This window comes from Rutidosis leptorrhynchoides, chromosome 1 (genome assembly GCF_046630445.1).
Source record: "Rutidosis leptorrhynchoides isolate AG116_Rl617_1_P2 chromosome 1, CSIRO_AGI_Rlap_v1, whole genome shotgun sequence".
Taxonomy (NCBI): Eukaryota; Viridiplantae; Streptophyta; class Magnoliopsida; order Asterales; family Asteraceae; genus Rutidosis; species Rutidosis leptorrhynchoides.
Window position 1 is genome coordinate 283,867,314 of NC_092333.1, and position 27,055 is coordinate 283,894,368.

Here is a 27,055-nt window from a genome sequence, read left to right on the forward strand (position 1 = left end):
GGAAATTAGACTATGGGCTATTAATGGGCTTTATATTTGTTTAATTGAATGATAGTTCGTTAATTTAATATAAAGATTTACAATTGGATGTACCTATAAATAACCATATACACTCGATCGGACACGATGGGCGGGATATTTATAAGTACTAATAATCGTTCATTTAACCAGACATGGGAATGGATTAATAGTCAATGGACTTATTAAAAAAGGGGTGAATTATATACAAAGAAAATTGGTGTAATTATAGTTTAAGTCCCCAATTAGTTGGAATATTTGACTTCGGATATAAGGATAATTTGACGAGGACACTCGCACTTTATATTTATGGCTGATGGACTGTTATGGACAAAAACCAGATGGACATATTGAATAATCCAGGACAAAGGACAATTAACCCATGGTAATAAACTAAAATTAACACGTCAAACATCATGATTACGGAAGTTTAAATAAGCATAATATTTTTATTTCATCGTACCTTTATTTACTGTCATTTTAATTACTGCAATTTACTTTACCGCAATTTAAATTCTGTCATTTATATTATCGTCATTTATCTTTACGCTTTATTTAAAATCGACAAACCGGTCATTAAACAGTAAAACCCCCTTTTTATAATAATAATACTACTACTATATTACTAATATATATATATATATATATATATATATATATATATATATATATACAAATATAATTATTTAAAAATATAGTGTACACAATAGGCCGTCTCCCTGTGGAACGAACCGGACTTACTAAAAACTATACTACTCTACGATTAGGTACACTGCCTATAGTGTTGTAGCAATGTTTAGGTATATCCCATCTCTAACGTATTTCGTAATAAAAATAATAGTATTTCGTATCCCTCTACTCGCACATCAAGTTTTTGGCGCAGCTGCCGGGGAACCGACGAAAAGCTATATTTTTAATATATATTTGAATAAATATATTTATTTATAATTTTTAGTAAAACAATAAAAAATCTATAAAAAAAAACTGGACTGACAGGCCATGCGGTCGCATGACCCATCAGCCTAAACCCCATGCGATCGCATGGGGTGGTCTGACACGTCTGACCTGGTACGCCATAAATGCAGTTAGGGTTTTTATTTTATAATTATTATTAATTAGGGTTTTAATTAGTTTATAATTTTAGTTTTAATTAATAATTTGTAATTTTAAGTTTATTTATTATTATTAAATATATAGATTAATATTTTTATATAATAATAATATAAAAATAATATTTTTATAAAAATTGTAATTTTATCATTTTTAGTTTCTTTTTATAAATTGTATATTTATATAGCTTAATTCGTAATTTTTATATTTATCGTTCGTAATTAGTTTTAAGACTAGTATTTTGCCGTAGTTACTTTATTTTTAGCTTTTAAGACTTTGCCGTAAAATCCCTTAAGTGCCTTTTATTTAGACTAAGATTTAGGTGCTTTAGAATTTTGCGACGCCATTTTAAAATTTCAGTACTTTTTAAGTTATTGCCATTTTGGATATAGAATTCCTTTTAAGCTTTAATACCTTTAGACATAACTTTTAATATTTAGTTTTTAGAATACTAAGTTTCGACGCTTTATTTTCTTATTTTTATTTTTCGACTATTTGTTTTTCGACATTTATTTTTCGACCTTTTATTTTTCGACGTTTTTCGACGCGCTCTTTTTCTTTCTTATTTCTCGACGCTCTAGTTTTTAGGACTTAAAATTTTTTCTATTTCTTCTCTTAAATTTCAAAACGAAAAATTATTTTAAGCAGTTAAATTGATAGACATCCAAATTTTCTGGTTCGTAGTAATAGTTGGATTTGTTAGTGGCGAGTTGTGGGCTTCCGATTTAAAGGGTCCTGGCTACCTGCTGCATCTATTGGCTATTCGAAACGTGGGTAAAATTAGAAAAGTCTATTAATTTGATAACTTATATAATTTTTAGTTTTATAACTAATAGGATAATTAATAAAAGCACCACATTGTAGCTAAAACTTGGTAATAAGTGTAGTATGAAAAACCTCGAAAATATCTTGGGAACTCTTTATGACATCCGAAATCAATTTAATCAATACTCTCAAACGGGTGTTGATGCCAATTCGTTCGGTCAATCTTGGATCACGAATGACGAAACAATAACTGGTTGTGAAATCTGTGGAGATTATCACTCAACATGGGAATGTTATTATTACGTTCCTATGAAAAATTATGCACCAATAGAACCTGAATAGAATGATTATGAAGAATACAATTTGAATTGGGATTATTCCCAAGAATATATCCAAACTCAATAACCAGAAGACGAGGAACATTATGTGTCTGAAAATCTTTTAGACAATATGAAAATCAAACTCGAAGAACTCGATGCTCAAAATGAACAAATGAGAGAGTTTGTAAATCGGCAAGCTGAAACTCTATCAGATTACACACCTGTTGATCTGAGGAGTATTGTGCAAGAAAATCTCATATCATCGAATTTTGATGAATTCGAGAGCTCCGAAATCACCAATTATCCCGATGATACTTTTTATTCAGCTTTACCAATTTCACAACATATCGACACATTAGCCTCTACCGACGAAATCAACGATCCATCAATGGATGAAGAAGAAGAAGTAAGGGTGACAAATTGGTACTCTTGGGAAAACGATAACGTTGAAAATTTTACCCCCGAGACCAAAATGGTGGGACCGATAAGTACCATTAATGAAGAAGAATTTGCTTCGATCCCGAGATTCACCATTCCACAACCTTTCAACCCAATATTCTCAATAGACGAGTCATCTACCAAAGATGAACTATAAGCTGTAATAGATATTGACACCTTGAATTTCACCCAATTGGGTAATAGAGGTGAAAACTTTAATCCCGAGAATAAACGGAAGGAAATGTTAGGAATTGTCCACCCTATAGAAATATGTATGTCGGTGTATATCGATCCATTTGACCAAGAACTAGAAAAGAGATATATCCATTTACTAAAAGCTACACTTAAAAATGAATTAAGTAGTGACGATCGGGTGGGTCTAAACTTTAAACCCATTGACATATATTTTATACCACCCGAGATGTAAATAACTGGCTCACTATTTTAATTCGTGGAACTTATTCTACCGACTTCACATGTCGTCAGCTAAGTATGGGGAAGTCTAACCCCACTTAACGTTAAATTTGGGGTTCGGGTTAGTGCATAACTCGTTAATAAACATGCATAATAAGTTAGGGTAAAAGACGCATTTTCAAAGATTAGCAAACAGTTCAAAAAAGCAACCGTTTTTGAAGAAAAACATGTGTGATAAAACAAGAAGGAATGAACGATGAGGCGCGCCATCTATCATTCGACGAGCTTTGTAATTACAAACTGGGTATTTTTAATCACTTTTCTACACTTATCACCCTCGTGAATTTTTAATTATAGTCTGATTTCATGAAAATGAGGGCATTGTATGATCTCAAGTGTGGGGAAGGGTTATAAATTCTCTTGGGTTTGCACTTAGTTTATTTGCCAAATTTTGTGAAAATTTTAAAAATTTTCAAATAAATGAATTCAAAATCATGTTTATACATATTTATGAACAATGAAAACTAGGTGTTAATACCGAAATTATCGTTACCTCGAAAAGGACATAAATTGAGAAACACCCTAAAACACTTGAATTCATTTAAAATGGAATAAAGGAGAATAAAAAGGCAAAGAAAGAAACTAAGTGTGGGGAGAATGTACCAAGTTATTCAATTAAAAAAACTATCTATCACATGTTTCTGTAAAGTTATTGCAGGTGCTTTTGTTTTGGACTAAATTGACTGTTTTACCCGCAATATTATAATAAAGATAAAAGAAAAGATGGATCTACACGATGAATCAATTCCAACATTAAAAGGAAGTAAAGTCTTCTGAAAAAGACACGCGCTTCTTGATTTAGGTCAAGAAGTTGTCGTCCAGACCAGCTGTAGGTTGACGAAAAATCTCGAAAAGTCATCTCTAAAATCAGCAGGAAATCCACGGACCTCAGCATCAAATAGGGTCGCCAAGTGGTCAGACTTATCCTAACCATGGGAGGATCTGTCTCATAAAATGGGGAGGGCGCCGTGCAAATTTGCTTGATAAGACTAATGAATCAGACCCCCAGAAAGGATAATCTCCTTAAAGATTAAAAATCAGCTTCTAAGACTGATATTACTCAATCATTGAGATTGACTTTAAAGATTGAGAATTACAAACTCATGGAATTCGATGATATCTAAACTCGAGCTTGAACGAGAAAATATTTTTATCAAATTAAAACCGATTTGTTTTCTGAAAACCCATTTTCAATGCATTCATTACCATTGAACGTAAAATCCTAGGAATTCACCTGGAATTCATTAGGTCACCTGAACCAATTCAGGTGTCAACTGTAAAAACGGTGGTTGCATAGCATGGTCGATGACATGACCTTGTGCCAGACCGAAAAATCATAGGGTGATCTTTAATATTGCTCCTACAAAGGATAGTAACTGCATCCGACACGTTTTAGACCATGAACATCTGCATGTCATTAGACATCGCCTTAACAGTTGCTTGTTCAACGCTTTCCTTTACAACCGAACAGTAGTTTACCGAAAGGTAATATACGGAGCAAGTATACTGGACGTGTTGTTTTCCTAATACAAGGTTAGCAAGTGGGTGACACAAAACCATAAATTTTGAGCTAAAATTTTCAAATCTGAAACCCACCAAACCCACAAAAACATTTTGCAAACACCGGTGAAGGGTTATTCCGGAAAACTTATCTAGGGTAAAAGCTTGAATGAATTTTCAAAAGATCAAATGTTTTCATAAAGATTCAATTTCCTTAAGGATCTAAATTTTTATAGTCATGTGGGACTGTAAACCACATCGTTACTATCATTGTTTATACCGCCGTATCAAAATCACTAATGTATAAAGTGTAAAGAATAAATAAGTGATTCGTGTGATTTAATTTCAAGTTCTGTATTGCTTGAGGACAAGCAACGCTCAAGTGTGGGGATATTTGATAGTGCTCCAAACGAACATATATTTAGTCGCAATATCATCTCAATATGTAAAGTTTTTAGTTGTAATTATTCTATTTTTAAGTTGTAATCGTTTAAATAAATAAATGTGAAGACAAAGCACGAAGATTAAAGAATTGAAGAAAAAGTGCCACTAAAGCCTGAAAAGTGCCACTAAAGCCATAGTGCACTCAAAAGTGCCACTAAAAGTGAGTTAAAGACTTGTGCGGATTTTGGGAGTTAAGGAAAATAATTTTTTGTGCAAATTACAAATTGCAAAACACAAAGTACAAGATATTAAATAGTACGAAAGGACGTTCAAAAATACGGAACCGGGACCTGAGCCAACTATCAAAGCGCTACGCAACGGACCAAAAATTACAAGTCAACTATGCACAAGAATATAATATAATATTTAAATAATTATATAAATTATTTATATATTATATATATTATATTCAATAACGTCGACAAGCTAGAAAACAAGGCATGTGGGCTGGATCCAGGTGGCCATGCGATCGCATGGCCTGGAAGCCATTTTTCCATGCGATCGCATGGGCTGAAAATCCAGGCCAGGTCCTATAAATGCAACGAATTCTAGCCGAGTTCTACACACAATAATAATAATAATACTCCCTCTGTAATATATATATTATATATATATATAATATATATATATATATATATATATATATATATATATATATATATATATATATATATATATATATATATATATTAGTTTAGTTTTATATTAGATTAGTAAAGGTTATTTTACGGATTTTAAAGTCGAAGTTCTGTCTGTGTAAAGCTACGCGATAAATACTCAATGTAAGTTATGTTCTCCTTTTTAAATTAATGTCTTGTAACTAAGTTATTATTATGCTTATTTAAATCGAAGTAATCATGATGTTGGGCTAAATATTAAAGATGGGGTAATTGGGCTTTGTACCATAATTGGGGCCTGAACAAAAGAACAACACTTGTGAAAATTAGACTATGGGCTATTAATGGGCTTTATATTTGTTTAATTGAATGATAGTTCGTTAATTTAATATAAAGATTTACAATTGGACGTACCTATAAATAGCCATATACACTCGATCGGACACGATGGGCGGGATATTTATAAATAATCGTTCATTTAACTAGATACGGGAATGGATTAATAGTCAATGGACTTATTAAAACAGGGGTGAATTATATACAAGGAAAATTGGTGTAATTATAGCTTAAGTCCCCAATTAGTTGGAATATTTAACTTCGGATATAAGGATAATTTGACGAGGACACTCGCACTTTATATTTATGGCTGATGGACTGTTTTGGACAAAAACCAGATGGACATATTGAATAATCCAGGACAAAGGACAATTAACCCATGGTAATAAACTAAAATCAACACGTCAAACATCATGATTACGGAAGTTTAAATAAGCATAATATTTTTATTTCATATTTCATCGTACCTTTATTTACTGTCATTTTAATTACTGCAATTTACTTTATCGCAATTTAAATTCTGTCATTTATATTATCGTCATTTATCTTTACGCTTTATTTAAAATCGACAAACTGGTCATTAAATGGTAAAACCCCCTTTTTATAATAATAATAATACTACTATATTACTAATATATATATATATATATATATATATATATATATATATATATATATATATATATATATATACAAATATAATTGTTTAAAAATATAGTGTACGCAATAGGCCGTCTCCCTGTGGAACGAATCGGACTTACTAAAAACTATACTACTCTACGATTAGGTACACTGCCTATAGTGTTGTAGCAATGTTTAGGTATATCCCATCTGTAACGTATTTCGTAATAAAAATAATAGTATTTCGTACCCCTCTGCTCGCACATCACGTGTATGTCCTGTTTTGCACGCTCTTATACGATGATATTGATTGGGCTTATGTTGTAGACTTATAATATGATGTTATGACATAGTTTATAGTATTTTTTGACTATCGTTTTAATTAGAGCACTATACTAACTTGGTTTATATTGTTCTCAGGAGATAAGAACAAGGAGGAAGCTTAGAGATAGATAACTGAACTGAAGCTGGTAATTGGTGAGTGGGTCTATCTTCGGATAGAGTTTAAGTAGCATGCCATGCTACTGTGATTTATTCTATTACCATGCTTTGATATAGTGAAACTGCCATGCTTAGATAATGATTGCATGCTTACTGTGATTATGTGATATTATGTGCGCAATGTGTTTGACACCAGCCGGGCCTGAGGAGGCTGGGGACTCATAACCGGGCCTGAGGAGGTTAGAGTTTGTATGAGGTCAACCGGGCCTGAGGAGGTTGGGTTCAAGGATTACCGATTGTGGATTATAGTTTTGAATGACGCACCCCCTGCGTCCGGATGACTATATTGTGAATCGAGTAACCAGGACTATCGGTAGACTCTAGCCCGATCAACTAGGAGTCATGTGTTCGTACAAGCCGCCAATCCTCATATTGTCTTTAGTTGTATTTAGTTGGTCGTTCGCATGTGTGGTGCTTATGCGATATCTGATAGATAAATTCCATTCACTTAGCGTTATGCTAATCCCCCACATTTCCACCCTTGCAGGTTTAGGTACTGCTAGTTTGGTAGGGTGCTTGTGATGAAGACATGTTTGACATGTGAACTCTGATGTGTACTTTGTATCACGTATTTTTGTAATAAGTAACACCGTCGTGTAAACTTAATTTTAATTATGTGGATTATGTTTATGATGTATTAAATGTTATATTTTTAATATATAAGTCTTCCCCTGTTAAAAAAAAATGGCCGGTGTTACAAGTTGGTATCAGAGCATAGGTTTGGCAGCAAGTACATGCGTGTATATTGTTCCCAAACCTTGTGACTAGTCAAACATGTCAGTGGGATGGGGGTTATGTGAATGCAGGATATGTGTGTGTTAGTTGTGTTTGAACTAACCTTTATCCACTAAGCTTTTGTGTGAGTTGTTTTGTAGCACATGAATGGCTGATAGAAACACAACTGGCCCATCTAACCTCGGAACGTACAGAGCACCTGATGGGGTTGTTGAGTCTAATGATGATCAGAATAGTTACATCCTTGAGTTAGAAAGCAAGCTAAAAGAGGCTGAAGATAAAATTAATGAGCTTGAATTGGCGAGGCATTCGGGAAATGATGATACACCACCGGGATTCCCAACTGCACAATCCCAGACAATTCCTAATATAAATCAGACGCAGTTTCAGTACCCGATGCAGAATCAGTTTCCTCAATAATACAATATACCGCCTCAGAATGTTTATCCTTATCAAAACCCCTATATGATGAATCAGTATCAAATGCCATTGTTTCCACAACAGTTCATTCCACCTCCGAAAAAGTGTTCTTACAAGAATTTTCGTGATTGCAAACCCCCAGAGTTTTTAGGGAGCACAGATCCGACAGAAACTCTTAACTGGTTGCAGGAAATGGAGCAGGTATTTGAAGCCTGTCAATGTGAACCCAAATTACGAGTTACGTATGCTAGTAGAATGTTGAAAGGTCGGGCAATGGTTTGGTGGGATTCCTTGATATCAAGCATACCGAGGAAACAAATAAGTATGATTACATGGGAGCAATTTTATGGGAAGGTCTGTGAGCAGTACTGTAACCCTTTTGATATGAATCGCATCAAAACTGAATTTCTAGAAATGAAGATGATGCCTCAAATGACGATTGATGAGGTAGTGGAGAAGTACATGGATAAGCTGAGGTTTGTGCAACAGTGGGTGCCGGATGAATCATCTCGGATTCAGCATTTTGTGAATGTGATTTTACCGCAATATAGAACCTATGTGAGAACAGCTACATCATTATCTCAGGCTATTGTGCTAGCCAAGATGGTGGAAAGTGATGTTAAGGCAGTTAGAAGTAGGATGTTTGGTAATGTGGTAAATCAGGGTGGACAAGCGTCTAGTCAGTCGGGATCTAAGTCCAAGAAGTCAGGCGACTTTAGATCAAAGGGTAAAAGTGGTCAGAGTAGTTCTGGGTCTGGATCTGGTAGAGGGGATTGGTGCCGTAATTGTAAATCTTCGCATAAAGGTCAGTGTTCAGAAGCAACTAGGCGGTGTATAAGATGTGGTGTTATTGGGCACGATCTGCAAGCTTGTTCATTCTCGAGTAGTGTATGCTGGAATAGTCATCAACCAGGGCATCGTGCTGCAAGTTGTCCGTCAAAGAGTGTTAGTTCCGGGGCAGGGTCAGGTGTGCGTTCAGCATCAGCCGGAGGGTCTACTGTCTCGAGTGGGAAGAAGAGGAAGAACCCTCCATCAGCAGAGGTCAGGGCTTTTCAGATGTCAGTTGAGACAACTACAGCAACTGATGATGTGATCATCGGTATGTTCTTAATCAACTCAATACCTGCTAGAGTGTTGTTTGATTCTGGTGCGAATAGGACATTTATGTCTTTAGATTTCTGTACTAAGATAGCGTTACCTACTACTGTGTTGCCTGAGCCTGTTAGAGTAGAGGTAGATGATGATAAAACGGTTCCAGTCACAACATATGTGTCTGGAGCTAGTATAGAAATTGATGGTAGACCATTTGCCTATCCCTAGTTGTGACGTAGTGTTAGGGATGAATTGGATGAGTCTACATAAGGCCCACATTAAGTGTGATAAGAAGATTGTGACTTTCCGTTTGACCGATGGAACCCGTGTAGTAGCCCGTGGGGAACGGGGTGGGTTCAGTTTTTCGCTGATTTCAATGATGAAGGTGAAGAGGTCACTTGCAAAGGTTTGTGAATCGTTTCTTGCATACGTGATTGATGCCAAGAAAGAGAAGAAAACAATCTCCGATATTCTCGTGGTTTCTGAATTCCCGAAGGTGTTTCCAGATGAGTTACCAGGTCTACCTCCAGTGAGGGAAGTGGAATATAAGATTGAGTTAATGCCGGGAACTACTTCAATTGCGAAAGCTCCATACCGTTTAGCTCCGTCTGAGATTCGCAAGATGATGTCTCAGATTCAAGAGTTGTTAGATCGTGGATTTATTCGACCGAGTTCATCTCCGTGGGGTACTCCTGTATTGTTTGTGAAGAACAAAGATGGTTCAATGCGGATGTATATCGATTATCGCGAGTTGAACAAAAGAACAGTGAAGAATAAGTATCCTTTACCACGAATAGACGATTTATTCGATCAGTTGCAGGGTGCTTCATACTTTTCAAAGATAGACTTAAGGTCAGGGTATCATCATGTCCGTGTTGCAGTATCAGATATACCGAAAACCGCGTTTAGAACAAGGTATGGTCATTACGAGTTTTTGGTTATGCCGTTTGGGTTGACGAATGCGCCGGCGATTTTCATGGATTTGATGAATAGAGTGTTTCGTCCGTTTTTAGACAAGTTTGTGATTGTGTTTATTGACAACATATTGGTGTATTCAAAAACAGAGGTTGAGCATGCTGAGCATTTGAGACATGTTTTGAATCTTTTGAAATTAGAACAGCTGTTTGCTAAGTTTTCAAAGTGTGAGTTCTGGTTACGAGAGGTTCAGTTTTTGGGTCATGTTATATGTGCTGAGGGTATCAAAGTGGATCCTTCTAAAATAGAAGCGGTAATGAATTGGAATTCTCCAAAGAATCGTACTGAGATTAAGAGTTTTCTGGGATTGGCCGGTTATTATCGCAGATTTATCAAGGATTTCTCGAAAATAGCGGGTCCGTTGACTAAGTTGACTCGAAAAGACGTAGCCTTTCGATGGAATGATGAACAAGAAAAGGCTTTTCAGACGTTGAAACAGTTATTGTGTCAGGCACCAGTGTTAGCTTTACCAGAGGGCTCAGATGATTTTGTGGTATACTGTGATGCTTCATTTGCCGGATTGGGTTGTGTATTGATGTAGAGAGACAGAGTAATTGCTTACGCTTCGCGTCAGTTGAAAAATCATGATAAGAATTACCCAGTGCATGATCTTGAAATGGCTGCAGTAGTGTTTGCTTTGAAACTATGGAGACACTATTTGTTTGGAACCCAGTGTGTTATATGTACAGATTACAAGAGTTTGCAGTATATTTTCTCACAGAAAGAAATGAATATGCGTCAAAGACGGTGGCAAGAGTTGATTAAAGATTATGACTATGATATTAAATACCATCCGGGTAAAGCAAACGTCGTTGCAGATGCTTTAAGTCGTAAAAAGTCTAGTGAGAATATTAAATTCATGCGTTTGTGTATAACTTCAGATTTAATTGATCAACTGAAAACTGTTTAAGCCACTGCTTTGGAAGAAGAACATGTTAAATCTGAACTTATGAATAAATGAAATTTTGACCTAGCCGATGACTCACGTGGACTTAAAACCTTTCATGATCGCGTTTGGGAGCCTATGCTCGGAGACTTGAGGGATTTAATCTTGACAGAAGCACATAAATCCAGACTGACAGTCCATCCAGGCAGCAATAAAATGTATCATGATTTGAAATCTGTGTATTGGTGGCCGACTATGAAAACAGACATCGCTCGTTTTGTTGAAAAATGTCATATTTGTGCACAAGTAAAAGCAGAACATCAAAAACCCTATGGTTCGTTACGTCAGTTAGAAATTCCCGAGTGGAAATGGGAGAATATTACGATGGATTTTGTGACAAAATTACCAAGAACTCAGAAACGACACGATATGATTTGGGTAATAGTTGACCGTCTGACCAAAAGTGCTCACTTTCTAGCTACTCGTGAAACTGCGTCATTAAGTGAACTCGCCGAGTTGTATGTGAAAGAGATTGTTAGCCGACATGGTATGCCGTTGTCGATTGTATCAGACCGAGATTCTAGATTTGTGTCAAACTTCTGGAACAGTCTACAACAGAATTTGGGTACACGTGTAAATTTGAGTACAGCTTATCATCCTCAGACAGACGGTCAAAGTGAGAGAACAATACAGACTTTAGAGGATATGTTAAGGGCTTGTGTATTAGAATACGGTGGGTCGTGGGATTCACATCTGCCGTTGGTCGAATTCGCATATAATAATTCCTATCATTCGAGTATAGGAATGCCGCCCTATGAAATTTTGTACGGTCGTCGTTGCAAAACTCTGACTTGTTGGTTAGAAGCCGGGGAGAAACAGTTTGTAGGTCCCAAAATTGTTCAAATAATAGCCGAAAAAGTTGCAATTGCGCGAGAAAAGTTAAAAGCTGCTAGAGACAGGCAGAAAATGTATGCTGATCCGCGTAGGCATCAGGTAACCTTTAGTGTGGGTGAACGAGTGTACCTGAAAGTTTCGTCGTGGAAAAGAGTTATCAGATTCGATAAGCGTGGTAAATTAGCACCGAGATTTATTGGTCCATTTTTTATCAGTGAAGTGTTGAATGATTAGACTGTGGTGTTAGATCTTCCACCAGAGTTAGCCGGTATTCATAATACGTTCAACGTATGTTATCTTCGTAAGTGTAAAGTCGATGATGAAACGCAACTTCTTCCTTTAGAAGATTTAAAGGTCGATTTGAATAAGAAATTGGTAGAAGAGCCGGTCCGCGTAGTTGACCGAAAGGTGACTAAGCTGAGAAATAAACAGATTCCAATGGTGTTGATTGAGTGGAAGCATAGTTTGGGGTCGAATCTTACGTGGGAAACCAAAGAGTTGATGAGAAATTGTTACCCTCGTTTGTTTGACCAAGACCAGATTCCGAGGACGGAATCTCCTTAAGGGGGTGGATTTATAACAGACAGAAACCTGGGCTAGATGTAAGATGACATTTTTAGCCTTAGGCATATATGTGTGGTTATATATGCTTTTATTTTTAAGTTAATGTTTATTGTTATTTTATTATTTGGTTAAGACCAGTTTGTGACAAGGGTCACAGAATAGGTTTGTTTATTTAATTTAGACTCCGTTAGGGCCGCCTAACGAGGTACGAAAGATTTCAGATAACTGATAAATACCCGTGTGTTGAGGGGTATGGGTTTTAACCCAAATAAGTGTCTAAGAGCTGCTCATTTATCTCATTTTCACCTTCTCTCTAAAAAAACACCCCGTACCTAACCTTCACCTCCTTGAAAATCCTAAATCCACCAATCTCGTTTTTGTGTTTGAATCAAGTTAGAAATCGGTTCCTTGTGTCATTGTGATTCTAACAAGGTAAGGTTTGTAAGATTTCATGTTCAAATCTGTGATTTAATGGGTTTTAAAGTTAGTTTTTGTTAAAATGGGTTTTCGTGTCAAATTGGTCAATTTTGATGTTGTTTGTGTGAAATTGTTGTGGGTTTAGGTCCTAAAACGTTCTATAAACAAGATGTAATTGGTTTTAAGGTCAAATTTGAGTATAGGAACGAGATTTGGTGATTTTTGGGCAAAACCCGTCACTTTTGTAGCTGTTTCTGCCGAAGAACACCATCGGCCGATCGTCCGGGACGTTGACCCGATCGTCCAGGACGTTGACCTGATCGTCTAGGACCTACTCCCGATCGTCAGAGACCTTGCCCCGATGGTCGACCTACTCCCGATGGTCTGAGATGTTGACTCGATGGTCTGAGACATTGACCCAATGGTCTGAGACGTTGACCCGATGGTCTGAGACGTTGACCCGATGGTCAGAGACCTTGACCCTATGGTCTCCCGTGTTTTTGGAAAAATTGTTTTGGTCGTAACTTTCAAACCGTAACTCCGTTTTTGATGAACCAAATATCGTTAGAATCGTATCAACGAGTAGTTTTCAATGGTAAACTTTTAAGAAGCTGTATCAAAATATTTTTGGTGCAAGAAAATAGGATTTAGCGTGTATGTCCCGTTTTACACGCACTTATGCGACGATATTGATTGGGCTTATGTTGTAGACTTACAATATGATGTTATGACATAGTTTATAGTATGATTTGACTATAGTTTTAATTAGATCACTATACTAACTTGGTTTATATTGTTCTTAGGAGATAAGAACAAGAAGGAAGCTCAGAGATAGATAATTGAGCTGAAGCTGGTAATTGGTGAGTGGGTCTATCTTCAGATAGAGTTTAAGTAGCATGACATGCTACTGTGATTTATTCTATTACCATGTTTTGATATAGTGAACCTGCCATGCTTAGATAATGATTGCATGCTTACTGTGATTATGTGATATTATATGCGCACTGAGTTTGACACCAGCCGGGCCTGAGGAGGCTGGGGGCTCATAACCAGGCCTGAGGAGGTTAGAGTTCGTATGAGGTCAACCGGGCCTGAGGAGGTTGGGTTCAGGGATTACCGATTGTGGAGTATAGTTTTGAATGACGCACCCCCCGTGTCCGGATGACTATATTGTGAATCAAGTAACCAGGACTATCGGTAGACTCTAGCCCAATCAACTAGGAGTCGTGTGCTCGTACAAGTCGCCGATCCTCATATTCTCTTTAGTTGTATTTAGTTGGTCGTTCGCATGTGTGGTGCTTATGCGATATCTGATAGATAGATTCCATTCACTTAGCGTTATGCTAATCCCCCACATTTCCACCCTTGTAGGTTTAGGTACTACTAGTTTGGAAGGGTGCTTGTGATGAAGACATGTTTGACATGTGAATTCGGATGTGTACTTTGTATCACGTATTTTTGTAATAAGTAACACCGTCGTGTAAACTTAATTTTAATTATGTGGATTATGTATGTGATGTATTAAATGTTATGTTTTTAATATATAAGTCTTCCGCTGTTTTAAAAAAAATAATAATGGCCGGTGTTACAAAAGCTCAAGTGTTAAAGTTGTTCATCTCGTTCGTGGCTACGTTTTGGTAGTGTTGGTAAGTCCTAACTTCGAATTTCATTATTTGATTTGATAAAGGGATTGAACTTTATTTATTGAGAAACTCATTTAAACTCATGAAGTGAGTTTAGTGATGCTAGTAATCGGGTTTATAGTGTCGTTGGTGGATTTTGAGTTGGTTGATGTTTTGGTCAAGTTTAAGGCTTGGAAGTGCATTTGGGTCGAAATTGCACTAAGTGTCAATTTGGGTTGGTTTGTAAATCCACCCTAATTATGTTGTTTGTTATGTGGTAAATGGTAGGTACGTTCCATTGGCGATTGCGGATTTTGGTTTTGCATCCATCAAGATTTCAAGGTGAGTGTCAATATACTATGTGCATATATATTTATAGGATGGGTGTGGGTTGGGTGAAGTGATCCTCTGCTATAGAGCTCACTTCACATATAAGTGGATTTGATGGGCTTGTGTAATAGGCCCAATTGGCACGGTTGTGCATTTTAGTTTACCACCTTTGGCGAGGTGCACACTTCGTGTGTACGTTATCACATTAGCTTGTGATTTGGATAACCTCGATGATGTGGATTTATATAATCCTGACGGCGTGGGTTTGGTATTTGAGTTGCAGTTGAGTAACCCCGATGATGTGGATTTTTTATAATCCCGGGACCGTGGGATTTGATTTGGGATGTGAATCACGTGTGATGCGGATTCACGATGACGCGTGTAGATTCAGTCATCTTATTGAGGTAGTGGTCACGTGTGGTGCGGATTCACTAGGGCTCGTGTATGTTCGGCCAACCTCGATGTTGTAATGGTATTGAAGATAGTAGTCGCGTGTGGTGCGGATTTACTAAGGCTCGTGTAGTTTCGGCCAATCTTCATTTGGTATTGGGTTAAAGGGTTAACCTTGGGCTGTTTATGCATTGTTATATACTCCCTCCGTCCCATATTAATAGTCCACTATTTCATTTTGGGATGTCCCAAATTAATAGTCCACTTCCATAAATAGAAAAGAATAAGATGCTTAAGTTCTATTATGCCCTTAATGTATGTGGATATGATTAAAGGAGAAAGAAAAGGTAAGGGTAAAACTGGAAAGTAAACAGAAAGTACAGTACTTTTATGACATTTCCTTAAACTGTGTGTTTTTTGTCTGTGGACTATTAATATGGGACGGAGGGAGTATATGTTATTGATATTGTTGTGATGTAGCTAACCCTCCGGGTGTAGCTTAATGGCGTTGCTCATATCATTGTTGGTATACTTACAATGTTGGTATATTAGGTTGTTGTATAGCGATCGTATGGTGTACTTAGATTAGCTTGCCATTATGCTTGGACTCCGGTATGTGCTATTTGATTATTATTGTGTGGCGTGTCTATTTTTTGCATATATATGTATGTAGTATATTCTCACTCACTAAGCATTAGCTTACCCTCTCGTTGACTTTATTTTTATAGGTTCGCATGATGGTGGCAAGGGTAAGTACCGGGACTAGTGAGCTAGCGTGTGATGCTTAGAAGACTTGGCTTTTGGATTACATAGGATTGGGTAGGTCGTTCACAATCACCATGCTCGGTCTTTTGTCGAAAAACTTATTAGTGTGTTTTGGTTATGTAATCGGATTTGATAAATATGGTTTTAAATTATGTAGCGTGTGTTGTTTAAGACATTTGTACTAGTAGGTGTTTTAAAGATAATTGGAAAACATAATCATGGCGTCGTTTTAATAGTATTAATTGTTAAAAAAGAAGAAAAAAAAATTATGCGACGGTTTAACGGCGGGTCGGGTCGTTTCACTTGAAATCCACTCAAAAGATTTGGTTTGAATCTCATGCTTTATTACCACTGTTTAGCTTCAAAGACATCGGGGACGCAAAATATTTCGACACATTTTCGGTGTTGGTTTATCGCGTCGGTGACCTAGCATCAATTACTCGACGCTGGGGTTTATGTGCATTTCGATGAATTTTTCAAAATTAACAGCTAGTTTCATATGTTTTTTTAATATCTCATTTTATTTTCCAATATATAAATACTACTTATATATATATATATATATATATATATATATATATATATATATATATATATATATATATATATATATATATATATATATATATATATATATATATATATATATATATATAATTTACCATACACAACTACAACTCCATCTTTCTAATTTACAATCTATATACAAATACATACACTTTAAAAATGGCCACCAACTCAAATAATCAATTCTCCATTCAACCAAAATAATCAAAACACTCCATACAACTCAAATAATCTTTTTTCTAGTCAAAGCAATTGGTCGGCGTTTTATCAAGCTCATACGGTCCCGAGTACACCTAATTCATTTGGTGGTGTTCTATGACAAGGTAACGTACCTAATCGACAACTTTCACTCGAAGATATGAACGCATTTATGTTATGGAGGAATCGAGCCAACAATCAATCACTACCTCAACCACAATTTACAAGTGAATCAACCCCACAACGAGGTTGACATGCCCATATCAAAGAAAAAAAATAAGATAAAGGAAAATAAAAAGTGGGCAAAACGTCAAGGGTGAAACCAAATATCGTTCAACAAAGTTGGCATCAAGAAGATGCTTTACGCTTGCCCAAAGTTGAGTCACGTTTTCAGAAGATTCGTGGGACAGAAACTATCAAACATATATATATATATATATATATATATATATATATATATATATATATATATATATATATATATATATTAGTTTACATATAATTATTATTTATACTGTATATATATACTAATTATTTATATATTTATATTATACTTGACAGTAAGTATCTAAACACATATTTATACTATATATATATATATATATATATATATATATATATATATATATATATATATATATATATATATATATATATATATATATTTGAAATATATATTTGTATATATTTTTATAGAATATAAAATTATATCGTTGTAACTAATTCAAATTGATTTAGTTTAGGTTCATCGTTTTGGTATAAAGTTGTTGAAGAATACCACAAACGCAATCCAATTTATAGGAGTACGAAAGGTTCGTTATCTAGCAAATGGACAACATTGAATGCCGATTGTCAAAAATACAACGGGATAGTTAATAACATATATTATTATTATTATTATTATTATTATTATTATTATTATTATTATTATTATTATTATTATTATTATTATTAAGCAACAACAACAACAACAAAACCTAATACCATATGAGTGATGTATGAGGAGTGTGAGATGTAGACAATCATTCCCTTATCTTTAAATAAAGACAATTCATTTCTCCACTCAGAGTGAAAAACACCTCCAAGCATTAGAAAAAGTCATCCCTCTCTCTCTCTCTTCGACGGATAAAGAGATTGCTTCCGAGTGGATCTCCGACCAATAAGTAGGAAAAAATTTTAAATATAAAATCTGAAAAATAAAAAAGAGACACTATGAAAATGGTAAAATTAAATTTTCATGGATTTTAAATCATGCCTAGAATTCAATTAGGCTCTAAGCAGCAGTAAAGTCGCCAATAAATCGACGATTAATTGTTGTCGACTCAAATAAAAGAGCCATTATTATTATTATTATTATTTTTATTATTAATATCTGCTATTATAGTTATCTACTATTATTAATATCTACTACTATAATTTTCTACTATTAATATCTTTTATTATTATTATTAATTATTAACATTTACTATTATAATTGTGGCTGTTTTTGTTTAGCTTGTATTTTACTTTTAATTATTTTGATATTCAAGTAATTAAAGAATTAGAAGACAAATAATAAACACGTTAAAGAATAATGAATGAATAAATAAAATGTTTTATATTGATAATGGTGGCAAGGGTATTTTAAGAAGAGTGATAGTGATAGTAACACATTACAAATTGATCTATACAAACTAAACTATATTTATTGTATTTTGAATATTATATACCCATTTAATTTATTCTTTCACCCATTCAAATAGTCACAATATAAATATGGACAAAATAGTTATAATACAATAAATGGTGTGTATGGATCAATTTGTAGTGTATTAGTATTATTCACCTAAAATAACCTATAATAATGGTGGATGTATAAAAAAAAAGTGTAGAAATTAGAGATGGCAAAATGACCAGTACTCGATGGAGAAACTCCAAACCCGTTATAATTGGGTCAGGTCGGACCCGAGTCCGTCGGGTCATGGGCTAGGTATGGGGATGGTTACAAAAAAATTTTCGGGTTCGGATTCGGGTATGGTTTTGGATACAAATGTAACGACCCAACCCAATAACCAACCGTTAAGGTATATTTTTTTATATAAAACCCTGCTGTCAGCAGATAGGCGCGGCGCACCTTCCCTAGCCGCTGCGCCACTCACGAGGGGAGCTGAAGGTCAACATCATCAAAAGTTACTGACCCCATTTTACACTATGGACCGCGGCGCGTGGCCATATAGCCGCGGCGCGTCCCACCCTGGTTCAGCATTTCTCTTTTCTAAAAATAACACAAGTCTCCCATTTTAAAACCATGACCAATACATTTAACCAAAGACGTGATTAAAACATCGTAATATATAATCATAGTTACTTTAGGACAACAATATAAGTTCCAAAACCCCGGGACCACATTGACCCGTTTACATAAAGTAGTAATTTCGACCCATTGAGTTTAATTTCCAAACAAACTACGAGCATGATCTTTGGGGATAAACTACCCAATCCTAGGTCGAATCCTAAAGTAATCCAAGCAAGCAACAAAAGGGAAATCATTTAAATCTCGAGCATACCCTTGCTACGTCCGCTTCTGTGATGACCCATAAATTTCTGACCAAATTTAAACTTAATCTATAACGCTTCTGACACGATAACCAAAGTCTGTAATGTTGAGTCACGAAAGTTTTGGAACTATATTCATGTAATCAGTTATTATTTGACTGTTCTCGAACATTTACGAACAATATATATATATATATATATATATATATATATATATATATATATATATATATATATATATATATATATATATATATATATATATATATAACTTAATGTGCATATATATAGATATATATATATATATATATATATATATATATATATATATATATATATATATATATATATATATATATATATATATGATTTCAAGTTATTTAGTAAATGATAGTAACATTCGATTATTGATTCGATTGATATTTAGATAAGTTAACTAAAACGTTTAAGATGAACCAGTAAAACACTAATTTGCTACAGTATTTTTTTTTTTGAATTGATACAGTACCCGAAAAGCTACAGTGTTTTCGAATATCACTATTTGCTACAGTAAAAAAACTTTGCTACAGTAAACACTATTTCAAAATGAAAATGTATATATGTATATGTATATACTACGATACGATGATTTATAGAAGTAAATGACCAAAACACTCAAATGTATAAGTTACATCTCGAGTGGTATAGTTTATGGATAATTTAAGTCTAATTTTTGACAAAGGTACGACTCACAAAACGAAAAATACAAGTTTTCTCAGCGTACGAAAGGACATTCGAAAAACCGGAATCGGGACATAAGTCGAGTAATGACGTACGACTTATCGGAACAAAAATTACAAGTCAACTATGCACGTGAATTTAATATAATATATAATTAATTATATAAATTATATATATTATATTTATATTTATTTAATATGTCAACAAACAAAAAGTTAAAATAATGTGAGCTGTAATACTCACCCATGCGATCGCATGGGTATAAGCCTGGAAAGCCATGCGATCACATGGCAACCAGGGACAAGCCAAGTACTATAAATTGCTCGATCTGTGGCTCGGTTTACACATACATATAACAATATTACTCCGTAACATATTATTAATTATATTTATTATTATATTTATATTATTATTATTATTATTATTATTATTAAAGATTAATATTATTATTAATCTTATTATTAGTAGTATGAGTATTATTATTTATACAAAAAATACTACGACGAGGTCATGAGCGTGTCACTTTCAAAATATGTTTTCGAGCGGGATAGAGCTAAGGAAATTATGGGTTATATCTATGGAGGTTATGGGTAATGTACGTGGGTATTATTGGCAAATCAAACCTAGTGTTTATCATCTCTGTTGCGTCTACGTACTTTCCTGCAATATTGAATCACAATATTGATACGTGAGCATTCATATCTTATCTTTTATATATTAATTGTGTATCCATGTCTAGTGCTCGAGTATATATATTTATGCATGCTTGTATGCTAATTTTTTTCGTTAGACAGTTTATGATGAATCACAAATTAAATACATATATTACTGATAAAAGGTATATGATATGCATGTTTTTAGAAAGTTGGCGAAAAATCAATAACTTTTCATTTAGAAATCGCGTAATTACGATGAACGAATTAAAAGATATGGTCAACTGAATTATGATTGACGTTAATTGGAATTACTTTTGAATTCACAATTGATACTTAAACAACTTATTTATAAGATTGATAAATTGGATTTTTGAATATTATTAGCCGAGTAAATGAATCCTTATATAAGGCACGTCTTGTTTTGTTGAACAATTGTCAAAATTGATTATTTTATCATATTTTAAAGCCTTATAAAAACTATAGTATTGAATCAGATTGACTTTTTGAAACGACTTTGGATAACTTTTGTATGTCGATCTCGAGCATTAGGATTATGATACACTATGACCTGACCTAGCTTGATAGACATTTATTGACCAACATATGTTCTCTAGGTTGAGATCTACGGTTATTTGGTAATCCGAGTTTCGGTCACATTTTGGTGAATGACTTTATATGCTGCTAAGGTGAGTTTCATATGATCCCTTTTACTCAATATATTTTTGGGCTGAGAATACATGCGACTGTTTATACATACTGAAAATACTAGATTTATATGCGTGAGTTTCATTTGCTCCCTTTTTAATTGCTTTTGAAATCTATATTTTTGGGCTGAGAATACATGCACTTTATTTTAAACGCAATGTATACAAGTACATACTAAATTCTACACCGAGATTGAACCGAAAATCTCTTAGCTTTGGTAACTAGTAACTACCGGTTATAAGAACTGGTGGGTGCGAGTAGTTATATATGGATCCATAGGGCTTGACATCCCCGTCTGTTCCAGGTATAGAAACCCTAGCCTGAACTATAAAATAGACGTATGCTATTTGAGTTTAGTACATGTTGGTTTGCGTGTATTGTACATGTTGGTTGCATGTATGTTAAAACAGGGGTACTCATTATAACGTTAAAGTTTAGTTACCAGGGTACTCAATTTCGTAGGATATTTTGATAAACGTTTCTGGATGAAACAACTGAAATCTTGTGATCCACCTTTATATACAGATTATGCGCAACATTAAAACTATGAACTCACCAACCTTTGTGTTGACACTTGTTAGCATGTTTATTCTCAGGTTCCCTAGAAGTCTTCCGCTGTTTGCTTATATGTTAGACAAGCTATGTGCATGGAGTCTTACATGGCATATTTTTCAATGAAACGTTGCATTCACCAAATCATCACCATCTATCTTATTTTGACTGCATTGTCAACGGAAGTATTATTGTAAACTATTATATTACGGTGATTGTCTATATGTAGAAATCATCAGATGTCGAAAACCTTTGATTTAAATATTCATTTATAGTGTGCCTTTTTAAATGAATGCAATGTTTACAAAACGTATCATATAGAGGTCAAATACCTCGCAATGAAATCGATGAATGACGTGTTTGTCCATATGGATTTGGAGCGATCGTCACAGTTGGTATCAGAACGTTGGTCTTAGCGAACCAGGTCTTGCATGAGTGTGTCTAACTGATAGTTGTTAGGATGCATTAGTAAGTCTGGACTTCGACCGTGTCTGCATGTTAAAAGGTTTGCTTATCATTTCTTGTCGGAAATTACATGCTTATCATTCTTAAGTCTAGACACGTTTTCCTGCATTTATTGCATAAATAGTGTATAGACAAAAAAATTCATATCTTAGCGTATCTGTTGTCAAGACCCGTCCTAATCCATCCGGACAACGTCCATATCGATTATAAACGATTCACAACAGTTGATTACATCGCGAGGTACTTGACCTCTATATGATACATTTTACAAACATTGCATTCGTTTTTGAAAAGACAATCTTTCATTACATCGAAAGTTGACGGCAGGCATACCATTTCATAATATATCTAACTATAATTGACTTAATAATAATCTTGATGAACGCAACGACTCGAATGCAACATCTTTTAAAATATGTCATGAATGACTCCAAGTAATATATCTAAGATGAGCAAATGCACAGCGGAAGATTTCTTTCATACCTGAGAATAAACATGCTTTCAAGTGTCAACCAAAAGGTTGGTGAGTTCATTAGTTTAACATAAATAATCATTTCCATCATTTTAATAGACCACAAGATTTTCATTTCTCATAAATAAACGTCCCATGCATAGAGACAAAAATATCATTCATATGGATTGAACACCTGGTAACCGACATTAACTAGATGCATATAAGAATATCCCCTATCATTCCGAGAAACCCTTCGGACATGATATAAAACAACATCGAAGTACTAAAGCATCTGGTACTTTGGATAGGGTTCGTCGGGCCCATAGATCTATCTTTAGGATTCGCGTCAATTAGGGTGTCTGTTCCCTAATTCTTAGATTACCAGACTTAATAAAAAGGGGCATATTCGATTTCGATAATTCAACCATAGAATGTAGTTTCACGTACTTGTGTCTATTTTGTAAATCATTTATAAAACCTGCATGTATTCTCAGGCCAAAAATATAAAGGGTAAAAAGGCAAATGAAACTCACTGTACTGTATTTTCTAGTAAAAATACATATGACGACATTGAAAAATGCAGGGTTGGCCTCGGATTCACGAACCTATATCAGTTATATATATTAAAACATATAATAACAACTAGCAAGTTTATATATTAATAATTTACATATCATATTACTAAATAAGTTATATTTATCCTATATACTTTAAGTAGTTAATATTTATTTCTATATTACATTTATTAATATTAATATAGTAAATATTTATTAGAGTAGTTTAATAATATAATATTTATCATTTTTCATATATATTAAAAATAGAAATTTAATTCAATGTTTATATATGATAAGAATACATATATTTATATTAATTAATATATTTTATATATAGCTTACTTAATGACATTTTAATAAAAAAATCTAGTAATATGTAATATTAATATATTTGTAATGTATTTTTTGTAAAAATAATATTCATTTGTAATATTAACAATAATAATGATAATAATAATGATGATAATGATAAAAAATAATAATAAAAATAAAATCACAAAATTTATACCTCACACGAATTAGACTTCAAAAAGAATGGAACGCCATTGCCAAGGCTCGAACCCACGACCTCTCGTTCAACGATCATGCTACCAAACCGTCGCTCCACTAGTTACTTTCGCGTAATCTTTAACACACTTAATTAATTAACCCGAATCTGGTACATGTTTAATCCTCGGCCCAACACCATTATTTTGGCCCATGTTTAACCTTGGCCAAATTCCATTATTCTGGCCCAACAGAATAAGCAGGGTGCAAAAAAAATAAGGCTACAGGAGGAGACTAGGCTTGAACTAAGGACCTATTACTTAATCAAACGCCTAACAAACCACTAAACCGTTTGTTCATTCTAGTTATACACTGTTAGATCAATTACCTAACCCATTACCCTCTCAAATTATTATCATCACCCATCAATCCAATTGTTAACTTCCATAACATCACGTAACCTCACACTATCATCCTACATGTGTCTCATTGTCGATATCATGCATCATCATAGAAACATATTGATTAACCAATCTCGTGTACTATAACAGTCGAAAAAAAATATGTATAAAATATGTTGTTTCCTAATCAACGTGTTCTTGTAGTGGACTATAAGATCAAATTCATTCCACTAAATTTAAAAGGGTGATAAAATGTTGGCTTTAACTTTCCCACTAACCAAAAGTGTCGGCCATAATGTTTATTACCTTTCCACTTGCAACCTCCTATAATACATACATTATATCTATCTAACAATATCCAAATGGAACGTGCTATATAAATATCATCAGTTTCCTTTTTATTTTGTCAAAGTGCTCATCAAGGGTAGCATAAAATTCAATCGCAGAAGAAGTAGTAAACGTGGTTAAATGGGTCGTGGTACTCGATCAGCGAAAGAAGATAACAGGCGGTGAAAGGGTTTCAAATGATGGTCTTGAAAGGTGGTTCATGGGGTTCACGAAAAAAAAAATATATTTAGAGAGAGTAGAAAGAGGGAGTGAAGTTGATGGTGGCTGAGGGGTGGTGATTAGTGGTGGTTTTGCAGCTGACTAATAATAAAGAAAGAAAAGTAGAGCAGCGAGTAGTAATATGAAGAAGGTGGTGAGTTGTGTCATTGAAATCGAACAACATCAGGTATAGTATTTGTTTGTTTTGTTTTAAAGATTGTTCGATAAAGGTTGATCCTATACACGGATTGTAAATGGTTTTGTGGACTGATCTTGATGCTTTTAATGCTATATCCCTTTATTTGTGAAGTGAGTGTTCTGACGGGTTTAATGTGGTAGTGAGAATGGTGTCGATGGTTGTGGTGATAAAGTTGGGTGATTGAAAGTTGTTCGAAGACAGGAGCATATAATCGAAATTATAGAAATGGTGAGGGTGGCGGTGGTGTTGAGATGTTTACAAGGGGGTTTGATTCTCGATTATGGTTAATTGGGTTTGGTGTTGATTTGGATTGTATAGGGGTAGTTGATATCTTTACAGCTCATTTGAGCAGATTGTAATTTGTTTGCTAGTTTCATGGGTCGTCACTCAATATTCGATCAGTACACATAATGAATAAAAAAATAAAGTGGAACATAATTTACTCCAATTTGGTACGAACGATTCTGATGTCTAACATATTGGAAAAGGATACAAAATTTGCTTACAGTTGATGGAATGCATAACCGTACCCTTTTTCTTTGTTTTAAAAATATATACAATTAATATTAGTAATTATTATATAAATATTAATAATAATATTTTTAAATAATAATAATTAATAATAATAATAATAATAATATGAATAACAATATTTATCAGTAATATTAATGATAATAATCAGTGGTGTCTTAATATTAATAACAATACTTAACATAATGATTTTAATAGATATTAATACTAATTACATCAATATAATTAATAATACTAAGTATAATAATAATTATTATAATATTCTATTTTTATTTTTTTAATTTTTAATTTTTAATAACAATAACATATAATACTTCAAATTATATTTCGAATTATTATTTATATATATGCATACAAACATATCTATTTATAATTAATTATTCGTGAATCGTCGAGAGCAGTCGAAGGTCAATTGAATATATAAAACAGTTCAAAAATTTTGAGACTCAGCATTACAGACTTTGCTTATCGTATCAAAACTATTTAAGATTTAAGTTTAAATTTGGTCGGAAATTCCCGGGTCATCACAGTACCTACCCGTTAAAGAAATTTCGTCCCGAAATTTGAGTGAGGTCGTCATAGCTAACATTAAATATGTTTTCCTAACGAATATGAGCTGATAAATAGAGTTTTATCATTATTGAATAATACAGATAAAATAATTTGATTATTCGAAGAGCACGAATGAAACTATCACAAAAGAGTGAAATGAATAAATGAAGTTTCATTTTAACTTTTGACGTTGCCTTGGTTGAATTCCAGAATTCAAGGGATTTAAAAGAAAATCTTGGAAATCTATAAGATCTGATTCTTCGGCGAATAAGGAAATTAAGATCTCTCTAATTAAATACGGTGATCTGCTTCGATTACTCTGTCTGATATTTCCATTATAAATTAAACTCTTCCGTTCCATTATTCTCACCATTCCTATACTTTCCTTCTTATTTCATACATCCAAAAGATTTTTTGAAAATGCTTAATCCAGTTCTGATCCTTGCCCTCATCCTTACTATCGCAACAATCATTCTCCTTTTCCAACTTCCTCCAGAGGAATCTGCTTTCTTCTACTTCGCCCTTGGGATTATAATGTTTTTAATTCTCCCGTGTCTTTATGTTGTGATAAACATTGATATACACGGTTTGTAATTTATGTGCTGTTATCGGGCTTTATATTCTCCCTTATATTTCAAAGCTCTATGCTTTTGTTTTCTATAATCATTGTCATCCCCAGTTAATACTTCCCGTATTT

General features: G+C 34.0%; 1 protein-coding gene across 1 annotated transcript; it reads left to right on the forward strand.

Moving 5' to 3' along the window:
* The first annotated feature begins 8,347 nt into the window (after positions 1-8,347).
* LOC139898223 (uncharacterized) lies at positions 8,348-10,462 on the forward strand. The gene is made up of 3 exons (XM_071880957.1): positions 8,348-9,532; positions 9,777-10,033; positions 10,456-10,462. The coding sequence occupies exons 1-3, from the start codon at positions 8,348-8,350 to the stop codon at positions 10,460-10,462; spliced, it is 1,449 nt and encodes a 482-aa protein (XP_071737058.1).
* The last annotated feature ends 16,593 nt before the right edge of the window (positions 10,463-27,055 follow it).

Bases quoted from the DNA above. Each gene is read 5' to 3' on its own strand.
- LOC139898223 (XM_071880957.1), top strand. From the start codon at position 8,348: ATGAATCAGTATCAAATGCCATTGTTTCCACAACAGTTCATTCCACCT. The intron at 9,533-9,776 runs GTAGATGATGAT...TCAATGATGAAG, and splicing joins CTGAGCCTGTTAGAGTAGAG to GTGAAGAGGTCACTTGCAAA.